Source organism: Bos grunniens, chromosome 15, assembly GCF_055505025.1.
Source record: "Bos grunniens cultivar Pamir isolate PY7600 chromosome 15, Bosgru_T2T1.0, whole genome shotgun sequence".
Classification (NCBI taxonomy): domain Eukaryota; kingdom Metazoa; phylum Chordata; class Mammalia; order Artiodactyla; family Bovidae; genus Bos; species Bos grunniens.
Window position 1 is genome coordinate 62,605,699 of NC_141179.1, and position 20,470 is coordinate 62,626,168.

Genomic DNA, 20,470 nt, shown 5'->3' on the forward strand with positions numbered 1-20,470 from the left:
AGAAGCAACAGTTATAACTGGACATGGAACAACAGACAGGTTCCAAATCAGGAAACTATGTCAAGGCTGTATATTGTCACCCTGCTTATTTAGCTTATATGCAGAGTACATCATGAGAAATGCTGGACTGGAAGAAGCACAAGCTGGAATCAAGATTGCCGGGAGAAATATCAATAACCTCAGATATGCAAATGACACCACCTTTATGGAAGAAAGCAAAGAAGGACTAAAAAGCCTCTTGATGAAGGTGAAAGAGAAGAATGAAAAAGCTGGCTTAAAGCTCAACATTCAGAAAACGAAGATCATGGCATCCAGTCCCATCACTTCACGGAAAATAGATGGGGAAACAGTGGAAACAGTGACAGATTTTATTTTGGGGGACTCCAAAATCACTGCAGATGGTGACTGAAGCCATGAAACTGAAAGATGACTGCTCCTTGGAAGAAAAGTTATGACCAACTTAGACAGCATATTAAAAAGCAGAGACATCACTTTGCTAACAAAAGTCCATCTAGTCAAAGCTATGGTTTTTCCAATAGTCGTGTATAGATGTGAGAGTTGAACCATAAAGAAAGGTGAACACTGAAGAATTGATGGTTTTGAACTGTGGTGTTGGAGAAGACTCTCGAGAGTCCCTTGAACTGCAAGGAGATCCAACCTGTCCATCCTAAAGGAAATCAGTCTTCAATATTCATTGGAAGGACTGATGTGAAGAACTGACTCATTTAAAAAGACCCTGATGCTGGCAAAGATTGAAGGCGGAGGAGAAGGGTATGACAGAGGATGAGATGGTTGGATGGCATCACCAACTCAATGGATATGAGTCTGAGTAAGTTCCAGGAGTTGGTGATGTACAGTGAAGCCTGGCATGCTGTAGTCCATGGAGTCGCAAAGAGTTGGACACTGCTGAGCAACTGAACTGACTGATTCTAACCTGTGTGCAGTGGTAACTCATTGTGGATTTAATTGGCATTTCTTTGATGATTAGTAACATTGAGCATCTTTTCATGTGCTATAGTTTATTTCTAGGTATCTTAGTAGTGTTCAAATCTTTTGATCGTTTCTATTGAGCTGTTTGCCTTCTTACTATTAGCAGAGATTTATACACACACACACACATATACACGCTGAGTGCACATTATTTGTCAGATATGTGTTTTCTGAATATTTTTTCTCCAGTCTGTGGCTAGATTTTTCATTTCTGTTGTTGTTTTTAGAAGGGCAGAAGGTTTAAAATTTTGGGTAAAGTAGATTTAATAAGTTTTGTTTCATTTTGTTTTAGTTCAGAATTTTTAGCCTAGCTAAAAAAATCTTTGCCTACCTCAAGGCTGTTAAAAAAAAAAGTCTCTTCTGGGAATTTTTTCAGTTTTACTCTTTGATGAAGTATGGATTGGAGTAATTTCTTATCATACAAATATCTAATTTTCAGCAATATTTGTCAAAAAAAGACTGTCTTTTTCTCACTGATTTATCAAGATTAATTTGCTATTGTATGTGTGGGTCAATTTCTGAAATTTCCATTTTCTTTCATTGCACTTTATATGTATCCCAATGCCAACAGTATTCTGTCTTGATTATTTTAGCTTTATAATAAATGTTGGAATAAATGTTGAAATGAGGTAGTGCAAGACATCTTAATTTGACCTTCCAATTCTTCTGCATTTCCTAAGCTTTTATTGATCTTTTTGGATCCACAATTAACTTTTCTGGTCTCTTCATGAACCCCCTACAAGTTCAATAAACTTTCTTCCCTCCGACTGATCAAAATAAGAATGTCGCCCTAGCCTGCTCATACTGCCACAGCTGTTTCCTTTTTACATCTCCGTTAGCTCTTTCCCTGGTATATGCTTGTGCCAGGTCTTGTGGAGTTACTCTGTCCATGAGTAACTTAGTGTTTAGCCAAGATACAAGCGGGGCCCTAGGCAAATCTGGGAACTTTTCTCTAAATATGTCTTTCATCTGTGGCATTTCATGATACTACAGCCATTTCAGCCTCCCCGAACTTTGATGTCTTGTGGAGACCACTGTGCTTTTCTTGGATTCTCTCTCCCTAGACCGAGTCCAAAAATTGCCTCTAGGTATAAAGATAAGGTAAATTGTATACACTTCAGTTTTCCTGTTCTCTCCAGCATGGTAGTCTGGTGCTTCCAGTTGTCTAATGTCTAAACATAGCTGTCTTGTATTTTTTGTGCAGTTTTCAGTTATTTAAAATGGGATGGCTAGTCTAGTACTAGATTATCTGTTATGACTGTAAACAGATGTCTCAAATTTTGTTAATGGTTATGTTAACTCATTTTCCTAGGCAGCACTAGTGGTAAAGAACCCAATTGCCAATGCAGGAGACATAAGAGACACGGGCTTGATCCCTGGGTCAGAAAGATCCCCTGGAAGAGAGCATGGCAACCTACTCCAGTATTTTTGCCTGAAGAACCCCACGCACAGAGGAGCTTGGCAGGCTATGGTCCACTGGGTCACAAAGAGTCGGACATGACTGAAGCAAATTAGCACACGTAGCGCACAGCTCATTTTTAGGTGAGAACCCATAGGAATTGAAATGTGACCAAAGTATATTTGTGGCAGTTTCACATAACAAAAAAAAATAATGTTCTTCAAGTCCGAAAATGGATTCTAGTCCTAGCCTATTCCAGTTAATCCACTTTGGTTATGGCAGTTAACTTACCTAAGTCACCATTTTCTAAGTTAGCAATTTTTCTAATAGTCCAGTAGTTAGATTATTAGATAAAATTGCATTATTTCATAAAATTCTGTAATTATAATGTCCAGAAATTAAGCTTCAACAAGGATACCTTAATGGTAACGTATATATGAAAAACTAATTTAATTAATGCTTCAATTTAACCATTATTGTTATATGTTCTTAGCAATTTAAATGTATCAAGATAAAAAAATGTAAGTATAAAAGTCAGTACAATTTTAATAAAAAACAAAAATAAATTTATCTTTTCAGATTTAATATCATGTTTATGTTTTAACTGTTTAGGGGAGTTAAAGCATAAAGACTGTTCTTAATGACCATCTGTAATATAAATAAATCTTTAGACTGAAAGTTATCATTTGTTTTTATTTTAGCCAAGGAAATCCACCTCCCTCCTTATGATTTCATGCAAAAAAAAATTCTGGCTGCCAAATAATCACTTATTATGTTCTGAGATATTTTAATTATATAACCCTAAAATTCACACTACATAAATAGAAGACAACTGGCAATCCATGGCCTCTTGAGAATAAACTGTATTATCAATTTCTATATTTTTAAAAATTCTGCTTATATTTTTTAATCTGATATTAAACCCTGGTATGGATAATAGACTAATTTTTAAAGCAATAATAGTATCAATGGGCTTTTGCTCATATATAATAAAAAACTCTGTAAAGAACTTCCAACATAAATAATTATGCATGACCTCTCCTGTCGGAATCCATGTTGAACATCCTTAATCAAATTTTGTTACTCCAGGTGCTAGCTTTTGAATCTCTTAAAATGTTCTCTAAATTCTTTAATTCACACTGTGTGGAAAATCTCTGTTATAGCTACTGATTTGTATGTGAACATTCCACAGTCATGCTGTGGAATTTTGTATGTTGTATTTTTCTTTTAACTAAATTGGGCTTTTCCTATTTTTCTTTTAATTGAAGTATACTTGGTTTACAATATTGTATCAGTTTCAGGTATATATAAAAATGATTCAGTTATATATATCTTTTCAGATTATTTTCCATTAGAGGTTATTATAAGATATTATAATATGTGCTATATAGTAAATCCTTGCTGTTTATCTGTTTTATGAATATTTGTTTGTATCTGCTAATCCCCTACTCCTAATTTATCCCTCCCAACCTCCCTTTCCACTTTGGTAATCATAGTTTCTTTTCTACGTCTGTGAACCTGTTTCTGTTTGCATACAGATTTATTTGTATTATTTTTTAGATTCCACATATGAGTGATACCATATGTAATAAAATTTATCTTCCTCTGATTTCACTTATTATGATATTATCTAGGTTCATCTGCTGCTGCTAAGTCACTTTAGTCGTGTCCGACTCTCTGTGACCCCATAGACGGCAGCCCACCAGGCTCCCCTGTCCCTGGGATTCTCCAGGCAAGAACACTGGAGTGGGTTGCCATTTCCTTCTCCAGTGCATGAAAGTGAAAAGTGAAAGTGAAGGCGCTCAGTCATGTCTGACTCTTCATGACCCCATGGACTGCAGCCTACCAGGCTCCTCCGTCCATGGGATTTTCCAGGCAAGAGTACTGGAATGGGGTGCCATTGCCTTCTCCTATGTCACTGCAAATGGCAATATTTCATTCTTATCATGGCAGAGTAATATTCCCTTGTGTAAATATATCACATCTTCTTAAGCCCAGTCTGGTGATGGGCACTTGAGTTGTTTTTTCATATCTTGACTATTGTAAGTAGTGCTGTTAGGTATGCTGAGGTGCGTGTATCTTTTCAAATTAAGAATTTTTGTCTTTTCTGGATATATGTCCAGGAATGGAATTGTTAGATAATATGGTAGCTCTATTTTTAGTTTGTAAACAAACATCCATACTGTTTTCCATAATGTTTGCATCAATTTATACTTGAAATGGACCTCTCCTGTTAAAAAATATTTTATTTATTTAATTATTTGGCTGTACCAAATCTTAGTTGCAGCATGCAAGATCATTCGAGGTGGTACTTAAACTCTTAGTTGTAGCACGTGGGATCTAGTTCCTGACCAGGGATCGAACCCACACCCTCTGCATTGAGAGTGAGCATTGGTAGCCACTGGATCAACAGGGAAGTCCCAAGCATCTTTCTTAAACTTCTTAATGTTTTTTTTTGTTGCTGTTTATTGAGCTATTTTTCAAACTAACAAATGGTAAATATCATAGAAGCCTAACTTTTCCTCTGACTTAAAGGCATTTGATAAAGTCTATTATTTATTTATATCCTGACTGTCGTATGTGAGTAATTCCCTCAATACTTCCGTGATCTTTCAGTAGTAACAGGGAAAAATCACTGCAATGAAATATGTTTACATACAAGTATTAAGGGAAAATTTACTTTTTTCTAAGTCAGACTTACTATACATATACTACTCCCATCTTGCTAACTTGTTGACATTTTCCTTTTCATGATTTCTGAACTCCTTGTACTAATTCTCATGGCAACCAGTGACTTAATTTCCCATGAACTGTTTCCTGTCACACAGCTTATCTTTCTCTTGTACCACATGAGAAATGGAAATACAGAACAAACAGAAGACTGTGAAAATTTCCATCAATTTGTAAGTTTGAGGTTTTATAACACCAGAGAACAAGAGTTCTTAAATTTTAGTGGGACTAGGCAACATCTGGAGACATTTGTTGAAATTCAGATTCCCAAGCTCAAGAGATTCTTGATAGGCTTGGAGTGGGGCCCAGAAGTCTGAATTTTTAACATACAGACCAGATGATTCTGATTCAGAAAGTCACTAGCATTATGTGCACAATAGAGTAAAGGAAGATAGAGGGGGACTAGGAGAGAGGCACCCAAGAAAGGAGAGAGAAAAAGATAATCTCCAGGTTGATGGTGAAGGGACTAGGGTGGTTATAGGGAATAATCAGGTCAAACTGGAGAGTGAGAGAACATGGCTTTTTTTACATTCTTTCATTGATTTCATTATCTTTTTCATCCTTTCCACCACTGTAATCTCATGCCATGGAACACAGAAAACTAGAAAAAAACAAATAAATAAAATATAATTATTAACTGCTGAGAAAAAGATAAAGATGTCTCATAAAGGAGATGCTATCCAGGTGGCTCAGTAGTAAAGAATCCACTTGCTAATGCAGGAGAGGCAGGAGACATGGATTCAATCCCTGGGTCAGGAAGATCCCCTGGAGGGGGAAACGGCAACCCACTCCGGTATTCTTGCTGGGACAATCCCATGGACAGAGGAGCCTGGTGGGCTATAGTCCATAGGGTTTTAAAGAGTTAGACATGACTGAGCACACGTCCTGGATAATACAATAATTTGCACAGCTTAATACCACTTCTATGACAAAGATTCCAGGAGGTAACTGAGGGAAAATAAAACTTATCTACCACAATGCTAACCTCAAAAAGCTATATATCTAAAGCAGTTTTCATTTTCCATTTACTTTGCACTCGTGCCCACAAATTTTTCCTAATATCTTTTCCAACACGTGGATAATGTTTAGCCAGTGCCCATAGTAGTGGGTGCTGTGTGATTACTAAAATCATACGAAGTAATTCTAAAACCACCTGATTCCAATTTCAAGGGGATGGACCATCATTCTGATATTCTAGATTATAGAGAAGAATGATATCACTTTTGCCCTCATTGAAACTTCTTAATTAGCTAATCTTTTAACCTTCATTTTGATTATGTATCTATTACTGAAATACAGTTATTTCTCCTTGACTCCATTCTGAGTATCAGAGAGGACTTTTAAGCTCCAACTATCTTATTTTATCACCCATCTTATATAACTCCCTCATTTCATTGCAGTAACCTTCACCATATTAGAGTCCTTTACTTTTTAATTCAGTTTTATATTACTTAGCAATAATCTAAAAATAGCCATTAGTCCCTGATATTCCTAATATTTTATCATAAAAGAGAAAATAATTTACATATTTCCTATGACTATACCACCTTTTTAGTCCTACTGCTGATCTGGTATTAATTGATAAATGGGCATTGCCCTATGATTATCAACAAAGCTTTCAAAATTTAAATTTTAGTCAAAAAATAATTAGCTAGCCTTATTTTCCCTCCAAAAAGTTCTATCAACACCAACACCAGTATTTAACTGCCTTCTCTCTTTTACCGCATTCTTAAAAGTAATATTGAGACAAATGTTTACAAATACATTTATTACTGAATCATGTTCTGACTTTTATAAAAATTGTGAAAGTTCTCTAAATTTTACAAACTGAAGAAAAAAATAAGTGAAAGAATTTTTGGACACCCAGTTTTAAATAAATTGACCTCTCACGTCAAAAAGCAAAACAGCAGTGACATTTTTGTTTTATACTCAACCTTTCATCTAAGAACATGTAATCTGTAAGAGTGACTATTACCCCAATTTTACCACTGAGGCATAGAATTACAGAGATTGAACTGAACTGAACTCAAGAGGTTATCTAATCTAGCTTCCATCTCCAGGAACAACTACATTTGAACAATCCAAGAGATGTCCGCATTCTCTATTTTTCAAAATCTCCAGGGAAGATGTTACAACTTGCCTTAGCAATTTGCTCTGGTGTATAATATCCCTTATTTCACTTATAATCCAAATCTGCAGATAAGAAGGAAATAAAATCCAGTTTCCCAGCTCCTTAGTAAATATTCTTACCCAGATGTAGTTATAAAACAACTACAAAAATAAGTAGATGAAGAAATAGATACTTCAATAATAAAAATTTCCAATATCTAGTCAACTATTCACCTGTTTTAAGCAATATTCATTTTGAAAATATTCTGGTATAACAAAATGATTTATAGCTTTCTTCATTTCACAATAAATGTTTCCCATTAATAAGAAAAATAAATTCTATTAGATGTGTATTTATGAGTCCTAAAGAGAAGAATGGGCTTCCCTGGCAGCTCAGCTGGTAAAGAATCCGCCTCCAGTGCAGAAGACCCCGGTTCAACTCCTGGGCCAGGAAGATCCCCTGGAGAAGGGATAGGCCACCTACTCTAGTATTCTTGGACTTCCCTGGTGGCTCAGACGGTAAAGAATCCCCCTCCAGTGCGGGAGACACAGGTTTGATTCCTGGAGAATCCTGCAGACAGAGAAGTCTGGCAGGGGCTACAGTCCGTTGGGATCACAAAGAGTCAGAGACCAAAGAGCAACTCAGCACAAGCACAAAGAGAATAGCAAGATAAGAATTTAATGGGAACTTTCTGGGTGCCAGGCATTGTACTCCACACATAATACCACACTGAACGCTAACATCAATTTTATCAGATAGGCGTATTACTATCACTAGTTTTCAGATAAAGAAATTGAGACTCAAAGTAAGTTATAAAAGGTCTTATAGATAGTGAATGACAAAGCTAGGATTAAAACCTAACTAGTTTGGTTATGTTTCACTGTCTCTCTAATCCATATTTAATAAATTTTCATTGTTTTTATTATTATTTTCAAGCTACTTTAAGATTCACTGAAAAATCCTTATCTGAATGAAAAGACTCCCCCCTCCCCACCCCCACCAAAATTCCCATTAGTTTCTCTGTATTTTTAAATATCAAAGACCTGGGAAGTACAAGCACCTTCTTAAAAAAATGCATTTATATGACAATACTTTAAAATTTGTTTCTTAAAGTTTGCTGAATTGTTACATGATTTTTCTTAGTCCTATCCAGATTTACTTTTTTAAATGCATATGGATACTTTTAAACTGAATCCTTGCTATTTCAGATGTCATTGATTACTTTGAAGAGCAGAGGGGCTTCTAGGTTTTAACTACTCTTCTAAATGAAAAGGAGCAGGTTTGAGCTTTGAAGCTAGTTAAATTGACTTCACCCTAAATACCCTGTAAAGTATTATAACCAACTGGAATGTCTCCTCAAGTGTAAACATAACTTTTACCTAAGGAAATGGCCAAGTATGTTGGCCAAATTATTTCCTGAGATGCTGTTGCTTTATTTAAGTAAATTATGTTGTAAGTGCAATAAACATACTTCTAGCCAGCTGAATTCTTGCATTCTATATAATGACTCCTTAATATTCCAGTTTATTTGCTGACAGTGATATACGTAAGGAAAAAACACATTTCAAGAGCCATAAAAACTCTGAAATTTAATTTTTACTTCAATATTTAATACAAGATTACCTTTTTCATTGTTTCCTTTCCCACTGTAATCTCATGCCCATCCTGCCCCGTGCCATTCTTAAAGAGCAGAATTCGGGCTGAGGTCTTCTCAATAAGTTTCTGCATTCTAATAGAAAGAACAGGCTTGGTTTTCCGTCTTTTGACATCAGTAGGAAGCATCAGCCCATTCATTGTCCAAGTTACTTTCTTCATTAACAACAGATGGTCTAGAAGAGATTTTTTTTTAAGTCAAGTCAATATTTGGCTTCGAAATTAAAAATGGACACATCATGCTTCCCCTCCCCCCATTACCTATATTGTATACACCCGCCAGTCTCCATTTAGATGCTGGTTTCCTAAAATGCTACCACCAGCTTCCCACTAACCGTGACATAAGCTGTAGCAAGCTGTCTGCTCTGATAGCCTGCATAAATCATCATTTCTGAAGGGAACAGATGCTCAGGGTATGAAAGAGTAATACCACAATTTAGTCCTAATTAAAATTCACCTTAGCATGCCTCTATCACTGATCACGTGCACTGAGCTGAAAGCGTCCATTGAAAGGGTCTAAGATCCTTTGCTTACTATTAAACAACATGGCTCCTGAATTTTTGTGTTCTTTAAGGGTGGGAAAACACTTTTTTCCTCTTCAATATGATTATTAACCATGTTGCTTTAAAGAAGATGACCTCCAAATAGTAGCCTTATACATAATTCTTCTCTTGTGACTAGAATGAAGGTGCCTTCTAGGACATCTTTGGTAAGAGATTGAAACTATTTCACTAAAAATGAAACCCAGTTTTTCATTAACAATTTACTTTGACCCATACATTTTCAAAGATGTGTGCATGAATATAAGTTTCAAAACTCCCACTAATATTAATGGGAGTGCAACTAAATTACTATGTATGACTTTGAAAATGTAAGGGTAAGAATAGAAGTGCAGTATATTGCAATACTAAGTTGCTGTCAGCATTCCTCTCTTTTCAAGAGGTTTCATTTCACAAATAAATAATTTGCACCTGAGCTGTTTATTTGTGCATTCAATTTATTTTAGATTATATTTTCTGTTCACATAAATTACAAAAATATGATGATTCCTCCCTCATCTGCTTATCTGTCCTAATAAGAGAAACAGAATTTTATTTGCACATAACTGAAAGTAGCTGCATTTATTTATTTGCCCAAATTTCCAAATAACTCTTTGCTATTAGCATTTACCTTGAAAGAAGCATGACCTTTTGAACTTAGAAATGGGACTTTATATACAATCTGATAGTACTGATATGAAACATGAGCCAGTGGTTGTAAACAATTTTCAGGTCCCAGAATGGCTATATTAAATGTTCAAACACCTTTCTCTCTCCCTCTCTCTCCCCACCAACATATACAGACTCACACATACATACATGTACACACACATACAGTGAGCAGAAATAAAAGCAAAACTTAGAGAATAAATTAAAACTAGGAGATTATAAATATGATTAAGATTTAAAGAAGAGAAAAAACTTCACAGAAATTAATGACATATTTTATCACTTTGTAATCTTAAATCGGAGAAGAAAATGGCAACCCACTCCAGTATTCTTGCCTGGAGAATCCCAAGGACAGAGGACTGTAGCCTGGTGGGCTATAGTCCATGGATGGCAAAGACTTGGACATGACTTAGCAACTAAATAATCTTAAACAGATAGGAATTAGAATTAGAAAAATAAATAGAAGTTAATGAGACCATATATGCCTGAAAGAATTGAAAACAGGTGGTCAAATAACTGTATGTATGCACATGTATGTTCATAGCAGCACCATTCACAATAGTTACAGATATAAACCAAATCCCTACTGATGGATAAATGGAAAAATAAATTGTGGTATATATATATATGTGTGTGTGTATATATATATTTTTATATGAAGGAATGTGATTCAGCAATAAAAATAATAAAGTACTGATACATACTACAATGTAGATGATCCACAAAATATTAGGCTAAGTCAAAGAGCATAATCAACATCACTAATTACAAAGAAACGCAAATCAAAATGAGGCATCACCCCAAAACAGTCAGAATGGCCATCATTAAAAAGTCTACAGATAATAAATGCTGGAGAGGGTGTGCAAAAAAGGGAAGCCTCCTATACTATTGGTGAGAATGTAAATTGATACAGTAACTAGGGAGAACAGTATGGAGGTTCCTTAGAAAACTTAAAATAGAACTACTCTATGACACAGCCATCCCACTCCTCATCATATACGCAGAGAAAACCATAATTCAGAGACACATGCACCCCAATGTTTACTGCAGCACTATATACAATAGCCAGGGCATGGAAACAACCTAAATGTCCATCAAGGGAGGAAGGGATGAAGAAGTACTATGTATATACAAGGGAACACTTTTGTTGCTGTTGTTTAGTTGCTAAGTCGTATCCAACTCTGCCCCCATGAACTGCAGCATGTGAGGCTTTCCTTTTCTTCACTATCTCCCATGATTTGCTCAAACTCTATCCATTGCTGCTGCTGCTGCTGCTGCTAAGTCACTTCAGTCATGTCTGACTCTGTGAGACCCCATAGATGGCAGCCCACCAGGCTCCCCTGTCCCTGGGATTCTCCAGGCAAGAACACTGGAGTGGGTTGCCATTTCCTTCTCCAATGCATGAAAGTGAAAAGTGAGAGTGAAGTCGCTCAGTCGTGTACAACTCTTAGTGACCCCACGGAGGCTCCTCCATCCATGGGATTTTCCAGGCAAGAGTACTGGAGTGGGGTGCCATTGGCTTCTATCCATTGAGTTGGTGATAACTATCTAACCATCTCATTCTCTGCCACCCTCTTCTCCTGTCCTCGGGGTCTTTTCTACTGAGTCGCCTCTTTGCTTCAGGTGGCCAAAGTATTGGAGTTTTGGCTTCAGCATCGATCCTTCCAATGAATACTAAGGGTTGATTTCCTTGTAAGACTGACCAGTTTGATCTCCTTGCAGTCCAAGGGACTCTCAAAAGTATTCTCCAGCACCACAATTCAAAAGCATCAATTCTTCAGCACTTAGCCTTCTTTATGGTCCAACTCTCACATCTGTACATGACTACTGGAAAAACCATAGTTTTGACAATATGGACCTTTGTTGGCAAAGTCAAGTCTCTGCTTAGTAATATGCTAACTAGGTTTGTCATAGCTTTCCTTCCAAGGAGCAAACATCTTTTAATTTCATGGCTGCAATCACCATCTGCACTGATTTTGGAGCCCAAGAAAATAAAATCTGTAACTGCTTGAACTTTTTCAACTTCTATTTGCCATGAAGTGATGGGACCAGATGCCATGATCTTCGTTTTTTTGAATGTTGAGCTTTAAGTCAGCTTTTTCACTTCGCTCTTTCACTTTCATCAGAAGACTGTTTAGTTTCTCTTCACTTTCTGACTTTAGAGCGGTATCTGCATATTTGAGGCTGTTGATATTTCTCCAGGCAACTTTGATTCCAGCTTGTGATTCATCCCAGTCCAGCATTTTGAATACTGTGCCCTGCATACAAGTTAAATAAGCAAAGTGACCAAATACAGCCTTGACATACTCCTTTCCCAAACTGGAACCAGTCTATTGTTCCACGTCTGGTTCTAACTGTTGTTTCTTGACCCACATACTAGTTTCTCAGGAAATAGGTAAGGTGGTCTGGTATTTCCATCTCTTTAAGAATTTTCCACAGTTTGTTGTGATCCACATAGTCAAAGGCTTTAGTATAGTCAGTGAAGCAAAAGTAGATGTTTTTCTGAAATTCTCTAGCATTTTCTGTGATCCAAGGAATGACGGTAATTTGATCTCTGGTTCCTCTGCCTTTTCTAAGTCCAGTTTTGACCTCTGGAGGTTCTCAATTCATGTATTGTTGAAGCCTAGCTTGAAGGATTTTGAGCATTACCTTGCAAGCATGTGAACTGAGAGCAACTGTACAGTAGTTTGAACTCACATTGCCCTTCTTTGGGATTGGGATGAAAACTGACCTTTTCAGTCCTGTGGCTACTGCTAAGTTTTCCAAATTTGCTGATGTATTGAGTGCAGCACTTCAATAGCATCATCTTTTAGGATTTGAAATAGCTCAGCTGGAATTCCATCACCTCCACTAGCTTTGTTCATAGTAATGTTTCCTAAGGCCCACTTGGCTTCACACTTCAAGATGCTGGCTCTAGGTGAGTGACAATCCATCATTGTTATTTAAGTCATTAAGATATATTTTTATACAGTCCTTCTTTGTATTCTTGCCACCTCTTCTTAATCTCTTTTGCTTCTGTTAGGTCCTTACCATTTCTGTCCTTTATCATGCCCATCCTCACATGAAATATTCCCTTGATATCTCCAATTTTCTTGAAGCGATATCTAGTCTTTCCCATTCTATTGTTTTCCTCTATTTCTTTGCATCATTCACTTAAGAAGGTCTTCTTATCTCTTCTTGTTATTCTCTTGCATTCATTTGGGTATATCTTTCCCTTTCTCCTTTGCCTTTTGCTTCTCTTCTTTTTTCAGCTATTTGTAAAGCCTTCTCAGATAACCACTTTGCCTTCTTGCATTTCATTTTTTGGGGGATGATTTTGGTCACCACCTCCTTTACCATGTTATGAACCTCTGTCCATAGTTCTTCAGGCACTCTGTTTACCAAATCTAATCCCTTGAATCTCAGCCATAAAAAATGAAATTGTGCCATTAGCAGAAATGTGGATGGACCTAGAGACTGTCACCCAAAGTTAAGTAAGTCAAAAAGAGAAAAACAAATGTAGTATATTAACACATATATGTGAAATATAGAAAAATGGTACAGATGAACTTATTTGCAAAGCATAAATAGACACATAGATGTAGAGAACCTATGGATATAAAAGGGGGAAGGAGAAGTGGAATGGAGTAGGAAATTGGGATTGACATTTATACAATACTATGTATAAAATAGGTAACTGAGGAGAACCGACTGTACAGCACAGGGAACCCTACTCAGTGCTCTGTGGTGATCTAAATGGGAAGGAGCATCAAAAAAGAGGGGATATGTGTACACGGATAGCTGATTCACTTTGCTGTAAGGCAGAAACTAACCCAACATTGTAAAGCGACTATACTCCAATAAAATCTTTTTAATTAAAGAAAAAGAAATGATAGTCAAAAATAAATAAATAAATAAATGAAAAAAGGATATATACTGTATAATTCCATTTATAAGAACTATCCAGAATAGGTAACTCCACAGAAACAGAATTGAAACAGATGTGTGCCAGGGGCTAGAAGAGAAGATAGTAGGGAGAAACAAATGGATAAGGGGAATATTTTGAATGACGGGAATGCTTTGGAATAGATAGTGTGGTTGCACAACACTGAAAATGTACTAAATGCCACTGGTTGTTCACTTTAAATGATTAATTTTATGTTATGTGAATTTCATCAAAGAAAGAAAGAAAGGAGAAGGAAAATGAGAAAGAGGGGAGGCAGAGGAGGAGGAAGGAGACTACTAATGGTGAGTATCTCTCTGAAAATAAAAAGGATCTCTCACTGGGAAAAAAATAAAATAAATTCCTGTACTTTGATAGGAGTGTACCCACAATGTGGAGACCCTCCAGATGTTTAAAGGGTATAAACCTTTAAACTAGGTTTGAATCTCAGCTCTGCTACTTAGGAGCCCCAGATGAGTTACACCTCCTTGCATCTCTGATTTCTCATCTACAAAGTATGCAGTGGGCTCCATTCCACCACCTGATGAGGATTAATTATCTTACAAGGAAAAGTACCGAACACACTGAAATCACTCCATAAATGTCGGCTTCTCCTCCTGCATCCCTGAAATCCCATGCTTATTATGTAGCTCAATGGCATCCCACTCCAGTACTCTTGCCTGGAAAATTCCATGGACAGAGGAGCCTGGTGGGCTGCAGTCCATGGGGTCACGAAGAGTCAGACATGACTGAGCGACTTCACTTTCACTTTTCACTTTCATGCATTGGAGAAGGAAATGGCAACCCACTCCAGTGTTCTTGCCTGGAAAATCCCAGGGATGGGGGAGCCCGGTGGGCTGCCGTCTCTGGGGTCGCACAGAATCGGACACAACTGAAGCGACTTAGCAGCAGCGGACTATACTGAACCATTAGAGTCCAACCAGGAAAACAGAATCCACTCAGAGTACTTGAGAAGAGAGACAGACTGCGGGGAATTGGTTATGTAAGTGATGGAAAAGACCACAAAGCAACAAAAGGACAGTGACACAACCAAGAGATCAGTAATAGCAAGAAACCATTCCCACCAAGGCCAGATGGAGGAGGTGTGACAAGTACTGGATTTAGAGTCTTACCAACAAACCATTTTTCTCTTTGATTCTTTCGCCCAGGACAGGATTTGGGTGAGGCAAGTGAAGGGACAAAGATGCAAAATTTGGGGAAACATGCTCAGGGTGGGGCAAGCACACAACCATCGAAGTGAGGGCCCCCTTAAATCTTGTCCTGTATGTGCTGCATTAGTCTCTCCCAGACCCCAGCCCTGGTTTTGACTGTCTGCCCTATGTGCAGAACTCCTGAAATTCCATTCAAAATAATGCTATTAGCCAGAAACTGTTTTATATGACTTACGGGTTTTAACTCATCTAGTCCTCTCAATGCCAACACCTTTGACTGTGTGGATCACAATAAACTGTGGAAAATTCTGAAAGAGACGGGAATACCATACCACCTGACCTGCCTCTTGAGAAATATGTATGCAGGTCAAGAAGCAACAGTTAGAACTGGAGATGGAACAACAGACTGGTTCCAAATCAGGAAAGGAGTACGTCAAGACTGTATATTGTCCCCTACTTATTTAATTTATATGGAGAGTACATCATGAGAAATGCTGGGCTGGAGGAAGCACAAGCTGGAATCAAGATTGCTGGGCGAAATATCAATAACCTCAGATATGCAGATGACACCACCCTTATGGCAGAAAGTGAAGAAGAACTAAAGAGCCTCTTGATGAAACTGAAAGAGGAGAGTGAAAAAGTTGGCTTAAAGCTCAACATTCAGAAAACTAAGATCATGGCATCCAGTCCCATCACTTCATGGCAAATAGATGGGGAAACAGTGGAAACAGTGGCTGACTTTATTTTTCTGGGCTCCAAAATCACTGCAGATGGTAATTGAAGCCATGAAATTAAAAGATGTTTACTCCTTGGAAGGAAAGTTATGACCAACCTAGACAGCATATTAAAAACCAGAGACATTATTTTGCCAACATGGTCCATCTAGTCCAGGCTATGGTTTTTCCAGTGGTCATGAGATTTGGACTATAAAGAAAGCTGAGTGCCGAAGAATTGATGCTTTTGAACTGTGGTGTTGGAGAAGACTCTTGAGAGTCCCTTGGACTGCAAGGAGATCCAACCAGTCCATCCTAAAGGAGATCAGTCCTGGGTGTTCATTGGAGGGACCGATGTTGAAGCTGAAACCCCCATACTTTGGCCACCTGATGCAAAGAGCTGACTCATTGGAAAAGACCCTGATGCTGGGAAAGACTGAGGGCAGGAGAAGTGGATGACAGAGGATGAGATGGTTGGATGGCATCACCGACTGAATGGACATGGGTTTGGGTGGACTCCGGAAGTTGGTGATGGACAGAGAGGCCTGGTGTGCTGCGGTTCATGGAGTCGCAAAGAATCAGACACGACTGAGTGACTGAACTGAACTGAGTCCTCTTAATGACTTTATGGAAGGACTGTAATACAATTATTATATCATTATCCTCATTTACAAGTGAATTGAGGTATTGAGAAATTAAATAACTTGCCTAATATCTTGCAGCTTATAGGTGGTTGTGCCAGAATATGAATTCAGTTATAGAAACTACACCCCAAATCATTACACAGTTCTGTCTCTATCTTGCATTTTCCACAATATCCTCAAGATCAAAATGTCTGAAAAAAAGTTTTACATCCTTTTGTACAAGTTGATGCACCCTCACATCACTTATTTCTGTCACTGTTTCCACCGTTTCCACAGCTTTTCACTATCGCAGGGAGATATTGAACCCTTGTCTCTTATTTATTTCTCTGAAGCAAATGCTTATTCATTCAATGACATGTATTGGGTGTTCACTTCTCAAGGCATCAAGTGGCAGCTGTGAGAAGGACAGAAGAGTTTGTACAGATCACAGACTCTTGGCAAGAGACAACAGTGGATGGCCTTTCTGAAGAGGGAACATCTGAGTCGAGAGGCCAGAATGATAAGTTAGTGATGAAAGTCTCAGGGAAGGAGCATTTCAGACAGAGAGAAAATCAAGCACTAACTCTCTGAGGTGAGAATGAGCTGGGTGTGTTTGAGAAAGAACAGTAAAGAAATTTGGACAAGGAGAGAATGTGTATGGATAAAGCTAAAAGGTAGAAAGGGGCAGATGGTGGTCGGCCAGGATAAGGGGTTTGGCTTTTATTCTGGATGTGATGGGAAGCCACTGAAGGTCCTCAGCAGAGCCCCTTATGAAGAGCAGACTGGGACAGAGTGTAGGAAACACTGGTGGTTCCCCCGGATTCCTTTTAATCAGCCTAGTGCCCCCAAACTCCACTTGTGAGTCCTGGCCATCAACACCTCATAGCTGACCCTTCTCCCGGGACCTGTCATTGGCTGAAAGGAACCAGCCACCTGGCTAGGCAATGCCTGTGAGGTGATGAGCTCTTCCCTCCTACTCAGAGGACAGTGCACAGCCAGGAACTGGGGAGACACAACAGATAGTCCCCTTGCTTCTGGGAGGGGCAGCTGAGTGGTGTGCTTCCCACTCCCTACTGGGGCTGGACTTAGCAGCACACAGGGCTTGGCTGAGCTTCTGCCTCTTCTGTCTGCTACCTCCCTCACTCCTCCACAGGTCTCACCCAACAGTCCCTCACTGAGTCCCCTGTACAAAACTCCCCATCTCAGGCTCTGCTTCTAGGGCACCTGACCTCAGACTGAGTCAAAGACAGGAAACCTAACTTTCACCTGTCATTTCTTCTCAATAACTCTTAAACGCTTCCTTTCCAGTCCCACTTGCCCACTTCTCTCTCAGCCTCCTATCATCTGCAAGAGCTTCCTAACTGTATTTGATCCTCCTCCATTACATCTGACATTCTATACTCCAATTACAGCCAAATTTCCCTAATCATTAATTTTATCATTGCCCCAAAAAAACTTCTTGGAGTTAGCTTTTGAAGTTTTCTACCTGTCACCCAGTCTGTATGTCTGACTGTCAGTAGGTCAAGCAGTCAACACTTATTGTGTCCATCTTATGTGCCAGACCCTGCGCAAGGAATATGACATAGTCTCTTCTCTTGAAAGGAGACTAACAGAAGAGTTTACCAACAATGTGACACTATCCAAATTTACCACTTTTACCTATGCTGACCTGTTAATTATTCCTTGAGCACATCAAGTTCATCTTTAAGCCCATTGCCCTTCACTTATTGAGACTCAAGTCCTTCTCAACATCCAGTTTAAGATCCTCCTTTAGTGCTCCAGCTTGCAATGACCTGTAGTCTCCTGAATCCTTTGAGCGTTTGCAGCCTGTCCCTTATATTCATCCGTTCAACAATGTTTGAGAACCTTCCACATGCCAGTACTACCTGTTAGGTAAAGAGCGTAAACCACGTGGAATTATTATGTAAATATCTTAAAAGTATATATCCTACTTCTGCTTCCATGCTTAAACCTTTGGAAAGGTAGGTATCAAGCCTGTATTTCTTATTAGTTGCTCCAGGGTATACACAAGTTCACTGCGCACGGTATAGTTTGTTGTTTAGTCACTAAGTCGTGTCTGACTCTTTCGCGACCCCATGGACTGTAGACTGCCAGACTCCTCTGTCCATGGGATTTCCCAAGCAACAATACTAGAGTCGGTTGCCATTTCCTCTTTCAGGGGATCTTCCCAACCCAGGGATCAAACTGGCATCTCCTGCATTGCAGGCAGATTCTTTACTGCTGAGCCACCAGGGAAGCCCTTTTCATAACATACTAATTATGCGAAATAAACTTCATGGCCTTTTTGTGTGTACCTACCATCTTTATTCCCCACCTCTCCCCGTTACGGATTTAAATATGATTTTTATACCACCTTGATGTCCACTAATGACCACAATGGGATACAATTTTTTTATGAAAAGAAGAAAACCTGTTAAGGAGAACAGCTTGGCAAATGAAGGTCTAGAAGGAGTGGAATAGACTGGGATGAATTCAGAGTATATTTCAGGTAAATGCTTATGTTTTCCTCAAGGTTTCCCTTGGCTCGTCTCTTCTAGGAAGCCTTTTCCAGCTTGGACACCTGCTCTCTGTGAAGGCATCTACCACTGAACTAACCCCACACTATCACTTCGCGCCTCCCTGGCTAAACACGCATTGCTTGCCTGAGGCGTGGAGTAGGCGCTCGATAAGTGCTGAATGAATGGATGGATAATCTTTATTATTCCTTTTATTTTATAATAAATTCCTTTTATTCCAATAAAAGGAATATATTCATGACTCTATTACCTAAAAACACTTAAGGATACTTTACTTAAAAAAATAGGCAGCCTAAAAAATTTAAAAGATAACATTTCTGAAGTTCCAAATAGGTTTTCTGAAAGAACTCTAGGTAGATCTAGGAAGACCACATAATAAAGAAAATATTCAGATAAATTTGAAATTATCCTTTACAATATAAATTATATACAGTTGTTTTTAAAGGTACTCCAACTTTTCAGATTCTTGTTGATAAACATAGAAATACTATTGGAAATACATAAAACATTTTATACAAATAAAGAATTTTTAAACCAACCTGTAAAACAGCCTAATAAAATAATACTAATCATGACTAAAACACATTAATAATATATTAGATAAGCACCAAAGCATTAAAAGCAAGGGGGCTAAAGCCAAACTCGGGGATCCAAACCTTAACTTTGCCCTCTAGTAACTCTGTAACTTGGAGAAGGCAATGGCACCCCACTCCAGTACTCTTGCCTGGAAAATCCCATGGACAGAGGAGCCTGGTAGGCTGCAGTCTATGGGGTCGCTAGGAGTCGGACATGACTGAGCAACTTCACTTTCATGCATTGGAGAAGGAAATGGCAACCCACTCCAGTGTTCTTGCCTGGAGAATCCCAGGGACAGGGGAGCCTGGGGGGCTGCCGTCTCTGGGGTCGCACAGAGTCGGACACGACTGAAGCGACTTAGCAGCAGCGGCAGCAGCAACTCTGTAAATGCAAAATAAGTCAATTTTATTTGTCTTAGTTTTCTTATCTGAAAAAATGACAATAATAATATTTCTCCTTACCCATTTTATGAATGAAAGACATTTATACAGATAGAACACTTTTGTATAAATATGAAATACAGCAAACATTGCTGATATTATTATCCTCATGATTTTCACCAAGAACTTAGCCTATGGAAAGCAATGTGTTAAGTGCTTTATAAACACTAACTGGTTTTATCCTCTAAACTTTAGGAAGAGATAATATTATCATCTTCATTTCATAGATGAGGTAAACAAGATCTGAAGAAATTAAGCAACTGTATCCCGCATCTCCTGCATTGAAGGCAGATTCGGCTCAGATGGCAAAGAATCAGCCTGCAACGCAGGAGACCCTGATTCAATCGCTGGGTGGGGGAGATTCCCTGGAGAAGGGAGTGGCTACCTGCTCCAGTAT

General features: G+C 38.4%; 1 protein-coding gene across 6 annotated transcripts in view; it reads right to left on the bottom strand.

The window, feature by feature from the left end:
* DCDC1 (doublecortin domain containing 1) overlaps positions 1 to 20,470 on the bottom strand; it is a 472,274-nt gene that overhangs the window by 397,374 nt on the left and 54,430 nt on the right. For 4 of the 6 annotated variants that reach the window (XM_086340926.1, XM_086340925.1, XM_086340928.1 and 1 more), the window contains one exon: positions 8,853 to 9,058. The exons of the other annotated variants lie outside the window; for them this stretch is intronic. In XM_086340926.1, the coding sequence (XP_086197052.1) occupies positions 8,853 to 9,058 (206 nt within the window). The remainder of the gene's footprint in view (positions 1 to 8,852; positions 9,059 to 20,470) is intronic. 6 annotated transcript variants of the gene reach the window in all.